Genomic DNA, 18,029 nt, shown 5'->3' with positions numbered 1-18,029 from the left:
TTTGTTATACCCGGTTGTATATATGATATAACTTCGATGACATAAATGGATTTCAGGGTTCAGCAATCAAGTTAAGGCTATATCAAAAATAGACAACGAAAAAGGTTGCTTCAAGTTGGAACATACTACTAGTACATGTAGTCTTTTTTTCAGGGTTCAGCAATCAAGTTAAGGCTATATCAAAATAGACAACGAAAAAGGTTGCTTCAAGTTGGAACATACTACTAGTACATGTAGTCTGTTTTTCAGGGTTCAGCAATCAAGTTAAGGCTATATCAAAAATAGACAACGAAAAGGTTGCTTCAAGTTGGAACTGAGTAGATTTGGATAGGCCCAGGCCTATGTCGCGTTTTTTAATGGAAACCCGTGCTGCACTTTACTACCAATGATCTCTTTTTCCAGGCCAATTGTGATAGGCCTATGAATGGGTCCTTTTATTCTCTCTTCTTTTATTTTTCGAAAAATAAAAACATTTGCTTCATCGCCAGCCTCACTGTATACCCAAAATTGTGGAAATTTCAAAGTTGTAAAACATTGCTCTATTTCTCTAGGGTTCTCCGGCATTTCGCACAGCGTCATCATCCCTATATCTTCCCGTCAAAAATTGTCGTGATAGTAGGGCGAATCCACTAGTTCTTAAACAGCCACGCATGGCGATTTTGTTCGAGATAGGCCAAGCGACTCAGGCTGAGCACACCACATGTACGATAAAAAGATACGCATCTTTCCCACTGTGAATGCGGCATTGCCATTCATCAGCTGAAATAACTTATTTTTACGATCTGCGCATACTCATACAAGATTTTTTTTGTCAGTTTTTGTTTTCAAAGTGCAGAGTGAAGTTCAAAGCACAGTCATGCGATTACCACATTCTTTCATCACATATATTCAACTGCAGGTCAAGCAATGGGTTTTTACATAGACCAAAAACCACCATCACCATACTACTAGTACATGTAGTCTTTTTTCATTAGGCCTATAGCTAGGAATAAATACCAGAAATTGTTTAATATATAACGCCGCTACATATGCTTTTTTTTCCAAATTCTAAGCTCTTGTAATAATGTCCCCGGGTATAATATATTGTATGAATGAGCGTGTTTGAGCCAGATTATCCCGTATTTAGAGTATATTAGCATAATAAGTGAAATCTATTGTTATTGCAGTACAATCTAAGTCTCCATCTTTCTCTTCCATGCCATGTGAGATTACCTCATCACGAAGCTTATAATCAGTACCTTGGTTTGTACTTCCCATGTGCATTCGTTTACACTTAGGGCCGGCCTTCCTTCCTTCCATATACGTGCGTACCTCAACTGATTGACGCACGGGCTTTACATGCAGTTTTTGCCTATACACGATCCTGGAACCTAGGATTGATTGCAGATATCATATCAGAACCGGGGATGGTCCCCCTTCTCTGACACTTGCATTAAATCACGAAAACGATTGCTCCAAGAACTGACCCCTGTGGTACACCACTATAACATCTGTCCATTCCGACTCTGTACGCCTATGTCCAAGTAAGCATGCTAAGTGCTACATATTCTGCTTTCTACCAATCAGGAAGTTACTTATCAATCACACACATTCCCTGAATTCCGTACGGTATGTCTGTAACTTTGCCAATAATTTTGAATAGTCCGGGTAAATCATGTCAATATGGCTGAAGTATAGCAGGGAGAAGTTGTCTTCTTACAGTCTCGCTCGTTGTTCTGACTGGAGCTTTTTCATACTAGCTGATGACTCTGTCTCAAAGTTGGTGTTAGCTCCGGACTGCATCCAAAGTTTGGTAGGCCAACATGTAAAGCAATCAGGGACTATTTTAGTGGAGAAAAGACGGGAGAAAAGACACTGCACGTTGGCTTAGTTACTTTTGCCTCTGTCATGTCTGTGCCCAAGCAAACTATGTACGTGGGCAGTCGAGGGGCTCAGTTTCTGATTTTTTTAGAGAATCACTCAGTTTGGTGATTCATTATGATCTCAATCAGTGGCGTATTTCTTTTTGACATGAGGGAATGTATCCTCGATGTCGTTTTGCAATCCATCACCCAAGTGGTGGGAGGCACATATCGTATTTATCAATGGTCTAAACCCTTCCCTGGAAAACTGTCCTTTTATCTTGTTACGTTTATATTCCGTTTCCTTTGGTATGAATAAATTGATCCCCTTTTTTTTTTTTTTTTTGTTCACAATGCATTATGTCTTACTTTAAAAATACCTTATTAATAATGATATTCTTATTTGAGAATAATATCGTTCTGTAATCAGCAGAGAGAATAAATTGCAACATCCTTCGTATATTTTGTTATCGTTTATATATAATATCAATAATATTAGGATCCAAGAATTAGTTTACATTCTAAAATTTAAGCTTTAAAATAAACATAATTATCAATATTGAAATTGTTTGCATCGGTGACTCTGCAATTGCCTTATCTTCAAAAGTATGTAATTTAGGTGCAATTTTTGACACTCACATGGCCATGCAACCTCATATCTCTAATGTCATTCGTTGCTCAGCGCTTCAACTATGTAACATCAGCCGCATCTGCAAGTACCTAAACCGCGATGCTTCTGAACAAATTATTGACTTATTCATCTCTTCTCGTTTGGATAACAACAATGTACTTCTCTGCGGATTACCAGCAAACTAACTCCATCGTCTTCAGAAAATTTAAAAAAACTGCTGCTCGAATTCTCACTTTCACCAGAAAATCTTGGCATATCACACCAACCCTAAAGGAACTGCAATGGCTTCATGTCACCCAAAGAATTATTTTTAAACTTATTTTGATTGTATAGAGGCCTGAATGTAATAATGATATTGCTCCGTCATATGTATCTGAACTGCTTTCAATTTATGTTCCACTCGTACTTTTCGATCAGGAAATATGCAACCTCTTCAAGAAATAAAATCCAACAGACAGATCATTTGCAATTGCAGCTCATGGAAAATGCCTACATATATATTAGAACTGCTAATAATATAATTGTATTTAAAAAGATTTAAAACTCATCTTATGTCAGAGACATTCTGTATTTTCCTTGATTTTGCTTCTAGTTTTCTTTATCTTTGGTTCAGATTTTTGTTTTATTGCATTGAGCTCTCTTATTGAGTGGGTATGTTCTTTGTTGCTATTTTTTGTTATCATTTACAATTTTACCGAATGTTCGCGTGATACCACAGGCCTTGCCGTTTGAGGAGAGCGATCGCTCTCGCTCGCCACCGCTCGCCCAAACTCAATTTCTAGGGAGCGATTTTCCACTCACCATAGACAATAAATATCGCTCGCTGCGAATCACCCAAATTGAATCTAAATTACATTCAAGTTTTAGCACTTCCAATGTATTCAATTTATCGTAATAAATTAGTCTTGAATTCTGAAAGAGAGGTTGTCAGCAGTGCGTAAGTGTGTCATAGGCCTACTGATTGCTCTTTCAGACCTCAAGAGTGATTCGACCACTAGCGAGTGATTCGACCACTAGCGAGTGATTCGACCACTAGCGAGTGATTCGATTACTCGCCTAGCATCAAGGAAGCGAGCGATTGACAGCTATTGACCACTCGCCTTTGATATCTAGACGGCAAGGCCTGTACCATCGAAAAGGACATCTTATTGTTGTTTCTAAGAATATTTTCTACGATTGGTTACACAATTAGGATTATTTCAAATAATTAACATGTTAGACCAATATTCATACTATTTCGTGATGTGACCCTTTTTCTGCCTTCACTAAATAGCTACATAGACTTTGAAAGTGCGAACTATACTTATGACTCGATTCTTGTTGTCATTTTTTGAACCTATAGCTAGAACTCGATGAAAGTAGGCCTACACACATGGTTCACGAATGCCAAGTTAACGATTAAAAAATGTAAATCAGAATGCAAAAACGGATGAAAACACTGCAAAGATGGACAAACATTTTGTAAACCTGTGTACATACACAGATGCCTACAATTTCATAGAATTGCAATCGTTGTAATATGTTAATCAGAAAATAAAGTAGATTTTCATTTAAATTTTCAATCCATTTAATTGAATAAAAATTTTTGTATCTAGCTGCATCACAGTGAAGTACACAGCTGGTTTACTGATATCGGGTGAAATGATGTTTTACTAATGTTAGTGAGAATGCAAAAATGCATACAAACTCTGCAAAATAGTATAAAAGACACACATTTTACCACTCTGCCCCACGCATGTTGCGATTCCGCTTGTCCTCTGCCCTGAATAATTGAAAAATTGGGGGAAAGGGCGTTGCCAGAGGCGTTATGTAAGGCAATATTTGTTTGGTTTTTCTTGCAAATTGAATTATTGACTGATTACCAAAAATTAAACCTTTTTGCTTTTAGGAGGACTCAAAACGTGTTATAACTTTTGCGGTATTTTTTCTTCTTTTTTTCAAAACTTTTTTAAAACATTTAAATGTCGGCTTATATAAATGTCCTGAAAACATTTATACGTTTTTCATACGATTTCTAACATATAAGCCGACATTTAAACATTTTCTTTAAAACGTTTTGTGTTTGCTGTGGAACTGTTTAATTTCCTGGTCATTAGTGTGATTAAAACTTGAATGATATCATGGATAGGCCTATAGTAATATTTTACGCACCCGCCCTATATTAGCCTGACTATTGACCTACTTTTTCACATGCAGTGTTTGCAGAAAATATTCGTGCTGGTTTATAGGCCTACCCAGAAACCCACAGAGGTGCTATACCGTACTCGGGGAGCTACATGTAGGCCTAGGACCACTTTGTGTGCACCCCCCCCCCACAGGACCAAACCAAACCAACTTTTTAGGTTCCTGAGATGACCCCAAAACATAATGAGGATGTTCCCAAAATAAACTGGCCCTAAGGGGGGTAAAAGGTCATCGAACTTTGCATGGTCAACATACAGCTGCCACACATTATCCAACCAGCATACATAGGTAGACACGACCATCCCATACCTGAAGTCACCATAGACTGATATGCATACTATCCTAGAGCGGTTAGATTGTGGAACCAACTACCATCAGCGACAGTGTTAGCACCATCTTTAGCCACTTTCAAGGAAGCCGCCCTACCACCTGTGCGGGGGATGAAGCTACCGCTATCTGTTGGCTCAAGACTCCTGTAATTCACCACAATAAGTTATTATGTTTTTATCCCGCACATTAAGTTCTTCGTTTGGTATGGTCGTTACTTTTTTCTTCACTTAGGCCTACACTTTTCTGCACTTTGCCTGTTGGCATCACCTCTGCACCATCTTAGTAGGCCTATAGCTTTTAAAGCTGCAAAAGGTACCGTAGGCCTATATCCTATAGCGAGCGAAAAAATTGAAGGTTTTATGGGTACAAAAAATATCCAAATTTTGGGGAAAAATCCACTTTTTCAAAATCCGCCCCCCCCCATGTCCAAAAGGTCCATTTTTTTTTTTTTTTAAGTCCACTTTTTCAAAATCAGCTCAACGCCCCCGAAGGGGCCTGGTCTTGTGCTGCCTGCTGTTCATTACAGAACTAATTTCATTGGTCGAGTTGTCCGGGAGTCGAGTTGTCCGTAGGCTATCCGTATGCGGTCACGGGTTAGGTGAGGCGTGAGTGTATTTATGAAACACCGGGATTAAAAATAGCTGTTTAATTATAAATTCTTAGGTGAGTATACTGTATGCATCCATTTATTTCTTCCGAGTTGTTTACATCAAAGATATTTTGAGTAGGTTGGCCTATATGTCTTTATCGCGTACTGGTATTGGGCCTAGGCTAAGCCTACCCTAATTTAACCGTCCATAACCAACAGTCCATCATGCCATGATGAGTCAACGACACGGGCATTGCATGACGGGCAACAATGACACTCAGTGATACTGACACTGTTTAGTCAAATTAGTGTTAAGTGGGTGTTAAGTCCGAGGGGTAACTTGGTAAGTGGATCGAGGTCTGGCTAACTAACTGTCACGGGTGAGTGCGTGAGTTTATGAAACACCGGGATTTAAACAAAGATCGAGCTAAAATAGCTGTTTATCTTATGAGTATACTGCATGCATTAATTTATTTCTTCCGAGTTGAGTAGGTTGGCCTATGTCTTTATTTTATATTGTCGCGTACTGGTATTGGGCCTAGGCTAGGCCTACCCTATTTAAATTTAACCATGCATGCATGCATGCTAACACCGATAGTCCAAGTCCATGCCAGGAGTCAGTGACACGGCAATGACACTGATGCTGACACTGAGTGTTTAGTGTTAAGTGGGTGTAGTCCAAGGGGTAACTTGGTAAGTGGATCGAGGTCTGGCTAACTGTATACTAGTACTACCAGTACTAGCTAGGCTAACTGGCTTAAAGCCTCAATTAGCATGTTATCCGACGGATCTGCAGTCGACCATTCTGTGAAGTTTGAAGTTGAGCATGATCATGCTATGCATGGGCTAGCAAATCGGACCAGCCAATTTTGCATGCTACAGAGCCTGAAAAATTGACACAGCTGCCATGGGGAGCTAACGCCAACGCGGGGGTTGCCGGGGTGCTAACGAACGCGTCACCAGCACAAGCGTCCTACGAGATCAATAACGCGTATAGGGTGCATTCAAGTGCCCCGCACGTGACAGGAAAAATGCTCCTGCCCCCCCCATTTTAATGCCTCCTCTGCCACTGATAGCTCTTTGCATTTGAAAGTGGATAGTTAGTAGATACCCATTTATAACTGTTAATGTTATATAGCCTACCTGTTTTTGTAGCATCCCAGAGCTTCATCCAATTGTTCTTTGAAAGGAATTTCTAGTTCTAGAAAATATTGATCACATGTGACAACTCTACCCCACCCCACCCCCCATTTTTACAGCAAAATGCTCATAAATGCACCACATTAATTGTATAGTAACATATCCCTAAGTAGAACAAGTATGTAGAAAAACAGGGACTGCCTTTTGAGGAGAGCAAGAGGAATCGCTCTCTACTGCTCTCCTTAAATCTGATATAGGAGATTGAATTTTAGCTCTTTTGACCATTCTCTTCTTACATTCTATTGTAAATGTTCTGAAAAGCTCTCCTTGTAGGTGGCCAGAAGAGCTATTTAATGCTCTCCTGCAAATTCCAAAAGGCAATACCTGAAAAAATGGTAGGCTTATACTTCTCACCACCTTTCTCTCTTTATGTTTGTTTGTTTTGTGAATTGAGGAGTTTTTTTATTTCTGTTTTTTTTTTTTTTTTTTAATGCACATTTTGAATCTAAAATCTCCACTGGTAAAGTATTTTGGTTCATCATTTTCTGAATTTCTCTTTAAGATATAATAGCACAATTCACCAGAGCAATCAGCATATCATCATGACTGAAGACAAAGCCAGCACATCAACAGTTGTTGACACTCAGTGGCCAGTGGTGGTGAATTCTTCTCTTCAAGACAGTGATATTACCAGAATGTTGAGCCAGCAAAAGCATAAGCTGAGATGTAAGGGAACCTAAAATAAAAACACCTAACCCTAATATCTTGACCTGTAACAAACTAGTAACCATTTATAGCTGATTAGTAGTATAATTATCTTTAATGGGTGAACAATAGTTTAAATAGAACAGCCTCATTTGAGTAATTACCACATACATCATATGTTGGCATATGGTTAAAATTAAATGCCAACATCTGACATTTAAAGGTGGCACTACACCCCTTGATAAATTTGTGAAATTGTGAAATTTGTGAACACTGCTAACAAAAGTTATGTATATTATAGAGGCAAGGAATCATGTTACTAAACTGGAACTTCAGTGACTCAAGACTAGTGGTACGTTATTTACATGATAAGAAAGGAGTAAAGAGGTATCGATAGAATGTACCTCATTTCTTGACATATATAATGAACCACTTGTCTAGAATCACTGAAATTTCAGTGAAGTAATTGGATTCCTTGTCCCTAAAATATACATGTACATAACTTTTGTTACCAGTGTGTAGTTATTTTTTGAGAAAAATGCAAAGTTAGTCACACAACAGTGGCTCAGGATCAAGGGGGGCTCGACCCCCCCAATAATTTGGATGCCTATGGAAAATTACCATTGCCCCCCCCCCCAATCAGTTTGGCAAGGCACCATTGCCCCCCTAATATTTAACATCTTCCGGAGCCCCTGCACAATTTATCAGGGGGTGTACGTAGTACCACCTTAAGGCTCATGAATTTTGCTCACAATTCCCAACCAAGATTACTCTAAATTTGTTCCACATAAAATTATAGCCAAATGATGAACTTTGTCGCTGCTCATCCCTTTTAAGGGATTTTTTATTTACCATATTTTTTATCCATATTTACACTAACATTATTCTATAGACATCTTACTATTCGACCTAATTAGTGCCCCTCCTGTAATAAGCGTCACCTATGGAATGTTTGAAAACTCTCTAGTGCCCCCTTTTTATGCAGATCTGAGGTCTGTACAACTTAAGGGCTGGGGTATGAACGTTTGGACAGTATTTATTTTGGGACATTAGAGCACATCAGACACATCGATTGCATTCTGAATACGAAGAATGTCATTCTGATATCAAATAATTTTGATTTTTTGAAATTCGCAATTTAATACACATTTTATGGCAAATCATTAAAATTGATATTTTGATATTTAACAGTACTTGAAGTAAACTTTTAAATCTGATGATTTATACTTTAAGTGTATGTAGGTGGGATGAAAAGCCGACGATCAATTGAAAATGTTGACCTTTCGTATTGAAGATATGTATTTTTTAAAAAAAAACACCAAAAAAAAATTACGTCTTTTGGGGAAAAAATCCATATCTTCAATATGAAAGGTCAAAATTTTCAATTGACCGTCGGCTTTTCCTCCCTGCTACATACACTTTAAGAATATATCATTAGATTTATATAATTTACTTTGAGGACTGTTATATATCAAAAATTGAAAAATATCAAATTTTTATAATTTGTCATAAAATTTGTATTATATTGTGATTTTCAAAAATGAAAATTATTTGATATCAGAAAGACATGCTTTGTATTCAGAATGTAATTCGATAGGTCTGAGGTGCTCTCATGTCTCACAAAAAATACTGTCGAAACGTAATAAATGCTCATTTTAGATCCCTTCACTCCATCAAATTTCTGTTGTGTAAATTAAATACCTTCAGCTCTTCGCATCATGATGATTTTTGCTGAACCTAAGATTATTTTTACAGGTGATGAATCACATGTTAAAACTTTCATTACGTTTTGTTACCTGGAGAGGTTTGATCATGTCTCACCTCCTTTTTCAACCAAATCGACGGTAATAACTCTTGTAGTGAGGGATCAACATTTAACCACAAATTGCCTCAGGCAAAAATCACTTCCTGGGAACTAAATACCACACAAGGTCATTTTTATGTAACTCATTGACCGTTTGTGTTATATATACTGCCAATAGCTATATCCTTGTGATCTGGTCAACTCATTGACATGTACCAAGCTCAGGAGGGAATCTAATTTTGATCAATTTCTCCAGGTAGTGAAACGTAATGTGTTTCATAATTACTTTATCAATATTTCCTCTTCCAGATTCCGACTCCTCGATTCCAAACACATTCATCTTCCCGTTGTCAGCCGTCGCCTTCATGGTCTTACCTCTCAGTGACGCGGCTCTGGAATGGCCGCCAAAGTCAGGAAATATAAAACTGGATGAAGATATCTATGACAGGTAACAACATGTGAACATCCCTTTGTGCTATATTTATGAACTGAACTTACCAGCAGGGGAGCATGTTTTTTGTAAATTATTTTTGCAATGGAAGCAAATATTTGTTTTCTGAGAGGGGAAATCTGTAATGAGGGTTGTAATGACTGGGTAAAACTTGTTTTTGGATATTCCCAACCAACATTCAACTATTTGAAGAGAAACTTATATTCATAAATCCAATCATCCTGATGTAGGATGTACAAAATATCCATTCATGACATTTCAAGGAGCAATACAGACATGTTCAATAAAACAATTACTTACAACCTTGTGTCTATAGAGCTGTGCAACAATTATGAACCCTGGGTAGGTCAAATTGGCGGGGAGAATTGTATGGCAAGCCAAAAGGAGAGCAAGCAATTGGTAATTTTGACAAGTTTGGTAAGTTGAAAGGGGAGAAAGTAATTTTGGTAAACATTTACGGGCACCTTTCAACAATTATAACATTATACGCTCTACTCTATTCAAATATGTGCAAAGGTTTTTAGGCAGGGCAAGCAATTTTGGCACACCAAGAGGGGAAAGTAATAGTTAGCACACTATTTGGAAATTTTACCCTACCTCTGCAGCTGGTAATTAGGGGCTGTGCAATAATTATGAGTCCCCCCCCCACGGGGGTAAAATTTCCAAACGGCTCGCCAAAAATCGCTTGCTCCCCCTCTCGGCCTGCCAAAAATCGCTTACCACCCCATCCCTCTCGGTCGCCCGCCATAAAATCTTTGCCCCCACCCTTGAACATGCCAAATCTTTTGGATCCCAATTTGCAAACTTTAAATGGTCTAGATGTATGTTGCGAGCGCAGCAAGCAGGAAAATTTGCATATTTAAGTGTTTTCGTACTGTTTTCCTAAGCCTTTTTAGAGCATTTTATTATTTTAAAAAAGGGCGCCTAATGAATGTATTGCACAACCTAAGTAAATTGAACACACAAAAGATTCCTTAAGTTAATAGTTTCCTAAATACCGCAGCTGACAAATAATTTGTGTTACTATCACTCACTCCACAGACTTGAGAAGTTTGTCAAGGTCCATAAGAATTGTTTTTTATTGGCACTGGCATCACTACACGGACAACATGAGAGGGCTGTAATGTCAGAAATACAAAAGAGGTAATGATATTTCAACTAAAATGTATTTTCTGTAAATTGCCTTTTTTTTCTTCAGTATTTTATTGTCACCATCTGTCACAAATCAATCCCCCTGTAAAGCCAGCAGCACATTCCAATTGAATGCATAATACCTATGGAAGAAATCAGCTGAAATTACATTACGTTTCACTACCTGAAGAGAATTTATCAAAAATTGAATTCCCTTCTGAGGTTGGTATCTGTCAATGAGTTGACCACATCACCAGGCTGTCATTATAGCTTGAGGCAGTATATATGGCACACATGAGTTACATACAAATGACCTTGTGTGGTATGTGGTTCCCAGGTGTGAGTTTTACCTGAGGCAATTTGTGGTTAAATGTAGACCCCTCACTATAAGAGTTATTACCGTCGATTTAGTTGAAAAAGGAGGTGAGACATGATCAAATCTCTCCAGGTAACAAAACGTAATCTCACTACACACACATTGAGTGTGAATTTTAAATGGAATTACCCAAATTCAAACTCCCTTTGTGCATGGTAGATTAAAGCCATGTCTTCTATAGGGGTAAATGGATTTTAACTGTCAAGTCTTCCAATGATGAATCAGAGGTCGAATCTTTCCAAAAGAAAGAATTGTACGTAATTTATTTTCAAGCTTCTATGTATTGTGCCACAAATTCAAAAGGGGTTGCCAGGCAGATTAAGGTCCAACAAAATCATGAAGCCAAAGGGGGAAGCTTCCCTTTTTGAGTAGTCCCCCTCGAGATGCTGGCCACCCTGATCGATATTTAACATTATTAAGCCTTTTGTGCTTATATACCATTTTGACAATCTTCAAGAATTTTCCCCTTGAAACCTTGAAAGTTGCCTTACCCCCACCCCTTTGAAAAAGTCCTGGCTATGTCTGTATAGCTGCCAATTTTGTATAATCTTGAAATGGTCTTTAGGTGACACAGTACTACATGTACTAAATTCAAAGTATTGTAACTGCACATAAGAAAGCATTCAAAGCAATAATAGTCTGATAATTGCACAACATGCCTTTGAGCTTCTTTTTTTTATTCATTCACAGATTTATGTGTTCTCCAATGCGAATACTTCCTGCTCATAATGCCAGTGACTGTGTGCAATGTATGACCACAGTTGCAAAGGTGAGTCTATGTTCTATGATAAAATATCAACCTGGAAAGTGCCAGTCTTTTTTCTTGTTGGCTAAAAGCTGATCATAACATAACACAATACAGAATACATTTAAATATACATTGTATGCAGAAATAGGTTGAAAAACACTAATGTGAACAGGGGCGTAGCCAGCTTTCTTGGTCAGGGGGGGCAAAATAAAAATTTGGGGGCACAGACGAAAAAAATTGCAGTTGCATCATACAATACATAGAGACTGTATGTCTTCGGGCTTCCCGAAAAGGGCCTTATTGGGATGATGTGCGCAAAAAAAGAAAAAAAAATGGTATTTTACACTATTTTCGCCCATTATCCGGCTAAAATAGGGCTTTATTGTTACAATGTGCGCGCGTAGCGCGGAAAAATTTTGTATTTTACACTATTTTGGCCCTGAATTTTGCTAGAAAAGGGGCTCCTTGCCCTTTTCTTTTCCTTTGCCCTCCTGATTTTCTCTTTCATTTTTTGCCAGGGGGGGGGCACTCTGCCCCCGCTGGCTACGCTTACTGAATGTGAACCAAAATACTGAAATCTGCTGAAACAATTGTACTTTCCATCAAAGAAGCCAAAGACTGCGAATTGCAAGTCAGAGTCTGAGAACTGGCCTTCAATACAGGACCAGCCAATTATTCCAGAGAGTCATTTAATAGTCCGAAAAGGGTTAAGTTAGGATTTAGGGCATTATACGTTAGGATTAGTGATAAGGTGTTTTTTTTCGGGGGCATTGAGGGGCAAAGTGAATTTCAGGGGGCAAATCAACAAATTTTGTGCAAAATTACTGCAAAAAGGTGAAATTTTAGATAAGTTTGGGTTTTTACTGGGGGGCAACAGTTCTGACTGGGGAATTTGCCCCCCATGCCCCTGTGGCGCCGCCACTGGGGTTAGGGTAAGTGTTATAGAATTCGTTATTGTTAGATGGTTAGGTTTTGGGTTAGGCTTATGTTTAGGGTTAGGATTAGTCCTCAGGTTAGGATTTTAGAGTTAAGTTTAGTGCTAGGATTTATAACCGAGTTATTGAACTTTCTGACTAATTGCCCTTCAGGTCTACCTGTACCTTCAATATAGTATACTATTTCAATTATGTTAAGTTTCTGTTTCCCTGCAGGCTATGAGCAAATCTGTAAGCAGTGTATTAAAATCCAGATTGGATCACCTGTTAAAACAGCAATTTGATGAGCAGACCATCCTGAACATCTTGGCACAGTTTGGACTCAACAACCATGATATCCTTTGTGGTTTATATAACATTTCTGTCATGAGGGTACAGTTTGTCCACTTTAAAGTACAAAGTGACAACGCTCGTGTACACAGTGTGTAAACAGTGCGCAGTGCTGCGTCTCTGCTGAGGTATGCACGCCTTCAAAGTTGGCACAATGTGTGCGTTCGCGTCGGTACTTTGTCAGAGTAGACTGACTGTAGATTCATTGGGGTGATGTATTGGGGTCAAAGTGGAATGGGGGGGGGGGGCAAAAACTTAAAATAGTGGGATTTTAAGGGATTAAAAATATACATACATACATACATACATACATACATGAGAGCTTTTGTTACACGCCATTTCAAAAGATCACAGCGTGAAAAACCAAAACATATGCAAAATATATACAAGAAACAATTGAAAAACAATTGAAATATACAACTAATTTGGGTGAAGATATAGCTTCTGGTGGTATTCCCATTCCTTTTGAAACAGGCTCACTGCTGTATGCCAGGGAATTGGGCATGACAATATAAGAGGCTTTGTAATTGGTGTATTAAAAGGTAAATTGCTATTTTTGAAATTCCACCTATGGGGGAAAACTTCCAAGGAATTGCATTAAAGTCACATGCCAAGTGAGGTATCAAAATGCCAAGAACAAATTCATGAATCTAAAGAATACCTCAATGTTCTTATTTGTTTCTTCAAGAATTTTACCTCTAATTACCTGTATTGAAAAAATACTTCTTGCAGTAGCAGCACTGGAAACTTCTTTCAGGGTATGGATGGGCAAAAAGAAATTTGAGGGTCTGAAAATTGCCTAAATATTTGGCATTTTTTGCCCACAAGTGGGATATTTTTGTTCCGACTTTCCGGCCAAGTCCAAATTTCTGTGGAAAATGTCCTACCCCTGTCGCAACGCCATAGCTTATGCCCAGATGAGAATGAACACATGTGATTATTTTCTGTTATAATATCCTTAATTCTTTCAGTACAGTGTCTGGTACTTCAGCAAGGATGTGAAACAATAAGTAATGTGGTTATGGCAAACAGGGAAAAACTTCTTGACTGCAGCCTGGACTCTGAAACTGTGACAACGATCATGGAATTTCTGAAACAAGACTCTTATGCAAAATAGATGGCTAGAATGTGCAGATTCTGTAACAGAATTCTGTCATTCAATACCCTTAGAGGAGTTTAAATCTCACCCTGGAATGCACTGCAGATCTTTCAAATCAAGGGTTAATTTTGCTGGCTTGCAAGTAACCTAGGTGTCAGCCCTGCTTGGGAGGACTGATTTGGTCATTTTGATGTATACTACTCACAAATTTAAAAGATCAGAAAGTGACAATCCTGATTTGCATTCTTTCTTTGTCTGTTATCATGGTGATGGCCAAAATGTATTTCAGTGCCATGGGACCTTACACTTGGGTACAGGTGCAACCAGCCTGGTTGATCTGAAGGGGCACAAGTATGTTTTAGGTTTTTTGATTTTGATTTTTTTTTTCCAAAATTTTTCAAAATGTTTAATGACATGTAAAAGTATTGTGTTATTTAAAATACTACCAAAATGTTATGATGATTAATATTTTCACATTTAAATAACATTTGATGCAAATAAATGTTTGTGGAAACATTTGAAAATATTTTACGAATGTTCTTTAACTGTTAAATAACTTTTATATTATCCAACATTTAAATGCTTTCTGGCAACCTATGATGCATGCCAATTGAATTTGCAAGTGATACAAAAATAGCTAGTTTGCTGGAAAATTTATTTTGTGATCCAAAAAGGGATGATTTAACATTAATTTCCATTCTTTCTGTCCCAACTTCATTTTACATTCAACAACACTTAGTATACTTTTGCACAGGAGATGCTGATGAATCCACATAACACTTTTACGCTTACATGTTGAATTCAGTACTTTCAGATTTTGGAAGTAGTGGCTAAACATTGCCATTTTAAATTCCATAGTTTTAGGCACCAGAACCAAATTTGTTTGATCTCTGTATCGACAGTTGATGCGGCTTAGAATGCTTGACAAACTAACAACTAAATAATGAGAATTAATGCTAAATTTATATTGGTCAATATCAATACATACTAAGATTCATATCTTACCACAATTAACAATAGTCAATAATTAATTGATTTCATAAGGATCAACCAAGCATCGATGGTGGATTGAAATAATTTGTTTCTATTGCCTTATTGCTGAAATCACTAAACTTCTTGTAAGGTTGAGTGACAATGACTTACATTTTTCATAAAATAACCATGTGAATTGACGCGATTCCAAATACAGCGCGCCACCTACGATCACGCCTGGCTGATCTACTTCTCGCAGAGCATCATGGGTAAAAGTCGACATCCATGACGCGTCGACGATGAACCATCGACCAAGGAAACGGAAACGAGTGTTGCTATCGATTACTCACTCAACCATTTTTGTTTATTTACGTTGATGATGATCAGCTGTTGATTCAACCCTCCGACGATTTTTTTTTCATTTCTGCCTCCTTTTAAAGTTAATTGCGACAGTCATGGTTTAGGCCTACCTCTGTGAATGTTCAGAGTGTAAGGCTTATTCCCACATAAAATAATGGGCATCAATTAAACCCTTATTTTCAAACTTTTCCGAACTTTCCGAGAGGCTTGGGAAAATATTTTAGGCTCTCGTTTACAAGAAAAGAAAACACTTTCACTCAGGTCTTTAAGCTTTGTTGTAAGTAGGGCTATGATAGACTTGATAAAAAAAAATATGATTGGGGATAGGCCTACTTAGACCCTCATGCATATATCCTTAAAAAAAACCAATTTTAAAACCTTGCTTGTTTTTAGTAAAGTAGGCCTAATTCTCAATATTTAGAATAACGAAATATTCAATACATATTTTAACAGCATGGACAGCGTAAAGCATTTTTTTTAATGTGTTTTTTTTTCTGCCTCCTTTTTAAAGTTAATTTCGACAGTCATGGTTTAGGCCTAGGTCTGTGAATTTTCAGAGTGTTAGGCCTATTCCCACACAAAATAATGGGCATCAATTAAACCCTTATTTTCAAACTTTTCCGAGCCCTATCCGAGGCACTTGGGAAAATACTTTAGTCTCTCGTTCACAAGAAAAGAAAACACTGAAAAATATGATTGGGGATATGCCTACTTTATATATATCCTTTAAAAAAAAACAATTTTTAAACCTTGTTCGTTTTAAGTAAAGTAGGCCTAATTCTCAATATTTAGAATAACGAAATATTCAATAGGCCTACATATTTTAACAGCATGGACAGCGTAAGCATTTTTTTAATACGATTAAAACGTTTTCGAATTTCAAATGTACTCTATTCCTATTCAACCATCTACGGTTAAAACTCGATGTCAAAAATGTTGATGTCTCTGATCGACCATCTAGGCCTATAAACCCGATGTCAAAATGTCAATTTTCGAGTTGATAATAGCAAATGCTTTTGATGCAAGACAATTTCAAACAGGTAATTTAATCTAAAACTCAAATTCGTGCCTTTTTTATTTCTTGATTTGATAACTTTTCCCATAATTATTACCATACATATGATTAAAGGGCAGTGGCGTAGGCAGCATTCTTGGTCAGGAGGGGCAAAATAAAATTTCGGGGGCACAGACGAAAATAAATATACCGGTTTGGGTTTTAGAGAGGCTTTATTGGGACGATGTGCGCGCGTAGCTCGGAAAAATTGTATTTTGCACTATTTTCGCCAATGATTGGGATGAAAAGGGCTTTATTGTGACAATGAGCGCGCGCAGCGCACACAAATTTTATATTTTAGCCATGATCGGGGGTGAATTTTGGTGGAAAAGGGCGCTCCTTGCCCCTTTTTTTTCCTTTGTCCTCCAGATTTTCTCTTTCATTTTTTTGTCAGAGGGGCACTTTTTCTTTCATTTTTTGTCAGGGGGCACTATACCCCCCTTGCCACCCCACTGGCTACGCTACTGTTAAAGGGCATTTCGTGATCCACAGCCTCATCCCCCACTTTTCTCAAAAAAGTTGAGATTTTTATATCACTGGAAACCTCTGGCTACATAATGTTTATGTACAAAATATTTCTTGCAGATTAATTCGTTTTGCAAAGATATCGTGAAATTTGAATTTCGTTCTGGTGCACCAGAACGAAATTACAACGATTGTCTATGGAGCAGTGTAATACACATGCATAACTCGCAAACGCAAAATCGGAATCAACTGAAATTTTGGGAATAGGCTTTTTTCGTGGATATGTACCGAAAAATGTCATAAAAAGAGGATGCTAGGATCACGAAATCCTCCTTTAAGATAAAAGCGTTTAGTTTTCATAAATGTTTTGAACGCTTGTCTTATTTTTATTTTTATTATTTTTTCTTGCTAACCTAGGTCTATCGAGATGTTTTACATTTATAACCTTTTTAACAAACTTGAATAGATATTATATAAGCATTTTCGTGTGACGTTTTGAAACGCTCTTTGTAGCATGATGTAGGCCTACTGTATGATCATGAAAGGTCGTAAATTTAGAAGCCGTTTCCTTCTAAATAGCCCTATAAACAAAACACTTTGGCCCCAATGTATAATGTCGGGAGAAAATATATACTTGCACTAAACAAATAAACCTGTTAATTTTTAAAATAAACTCTCGTGGTGCAATTCTGTCAACAAAATTACATAGGCTTATGAACCGGGGGCTGGGAACTCAGCGGGAGCTCGAATAGGCCTATACCTCCTGTATGAATAGGCACGTTTTCATTTTCAAAGTCCACAATGCCGTAAAGGTTGGACTACACTACAGTTCAATTCTTTTCACAGTGTTGACTTATAATTTCATGAGAAAGAAAAAGAAAATG

At 37.6% G+C, this 18,029-nt stretch overlaps 1 protein-coding gene across 2 annotated transcripts; it reads left to right on the top strand.

The window, feature by feature from the left end:
• Window positions 1–5,588: 5,588 nt before the first annotated feature.
• LOC140142085 (protein SPO16 homolog) lies at window positions 5,589–14,796 on the top strand. 2 transcript variants are annotated; one of them, XM_072164038.1, is made up of 7 exons: window positions 5,589–5,649; window positions 7,278–7,441; window positions 9,534–9,672; window positions 10,717–10,818; window positions 11,873–11,951; window positions 13,082–13,199; window positions 14,170–14,796. In XM_072164038.1, exons 2-7 carry the CDS (start codon window positions 7,318–7,320, stop codon window positions 14,310–14,312), a joined length of 705 nt encoding a protein of 234 aa, XP_072020139.1. In that variant the 5' UTR covers window positions 5,589–5,649; window positions 7,278–7,317; the 3' UTR covers window positions 14,313–14,796. The 2 variants fall into 2 exon arrangements, with proteins under 2 accessions (XP_072020139.1, XP_072020138.1); XM_072164037.1 differs by lacking the exon at window positions 13,082–13,199 and having other exon boundaries at window positions 14,167–14,320.
• Window positions 14,797–18,029: the final 3,233 nt, after the last annotated feature.

Source organism: Amphiura filiformis, chromosome 20 (assembly GCF_039555335.1).
Source record: "Amphiura filiformis chromosome 20, Afil_fr2py, whole genome shotgun sequence".
In the NCBI taxonomy this organism is placed as follows: Eukaryota; Metazoa; Echinodermata; class Ophiuroidea; order Amphilepidida; family Amphiuridae; genus Amphiura; species Amphiura filiformis.
Note: the sequence above shows the minus strand (reverse complement) of the source record. Positions and strands in the feature narration are given on the sequence as shown.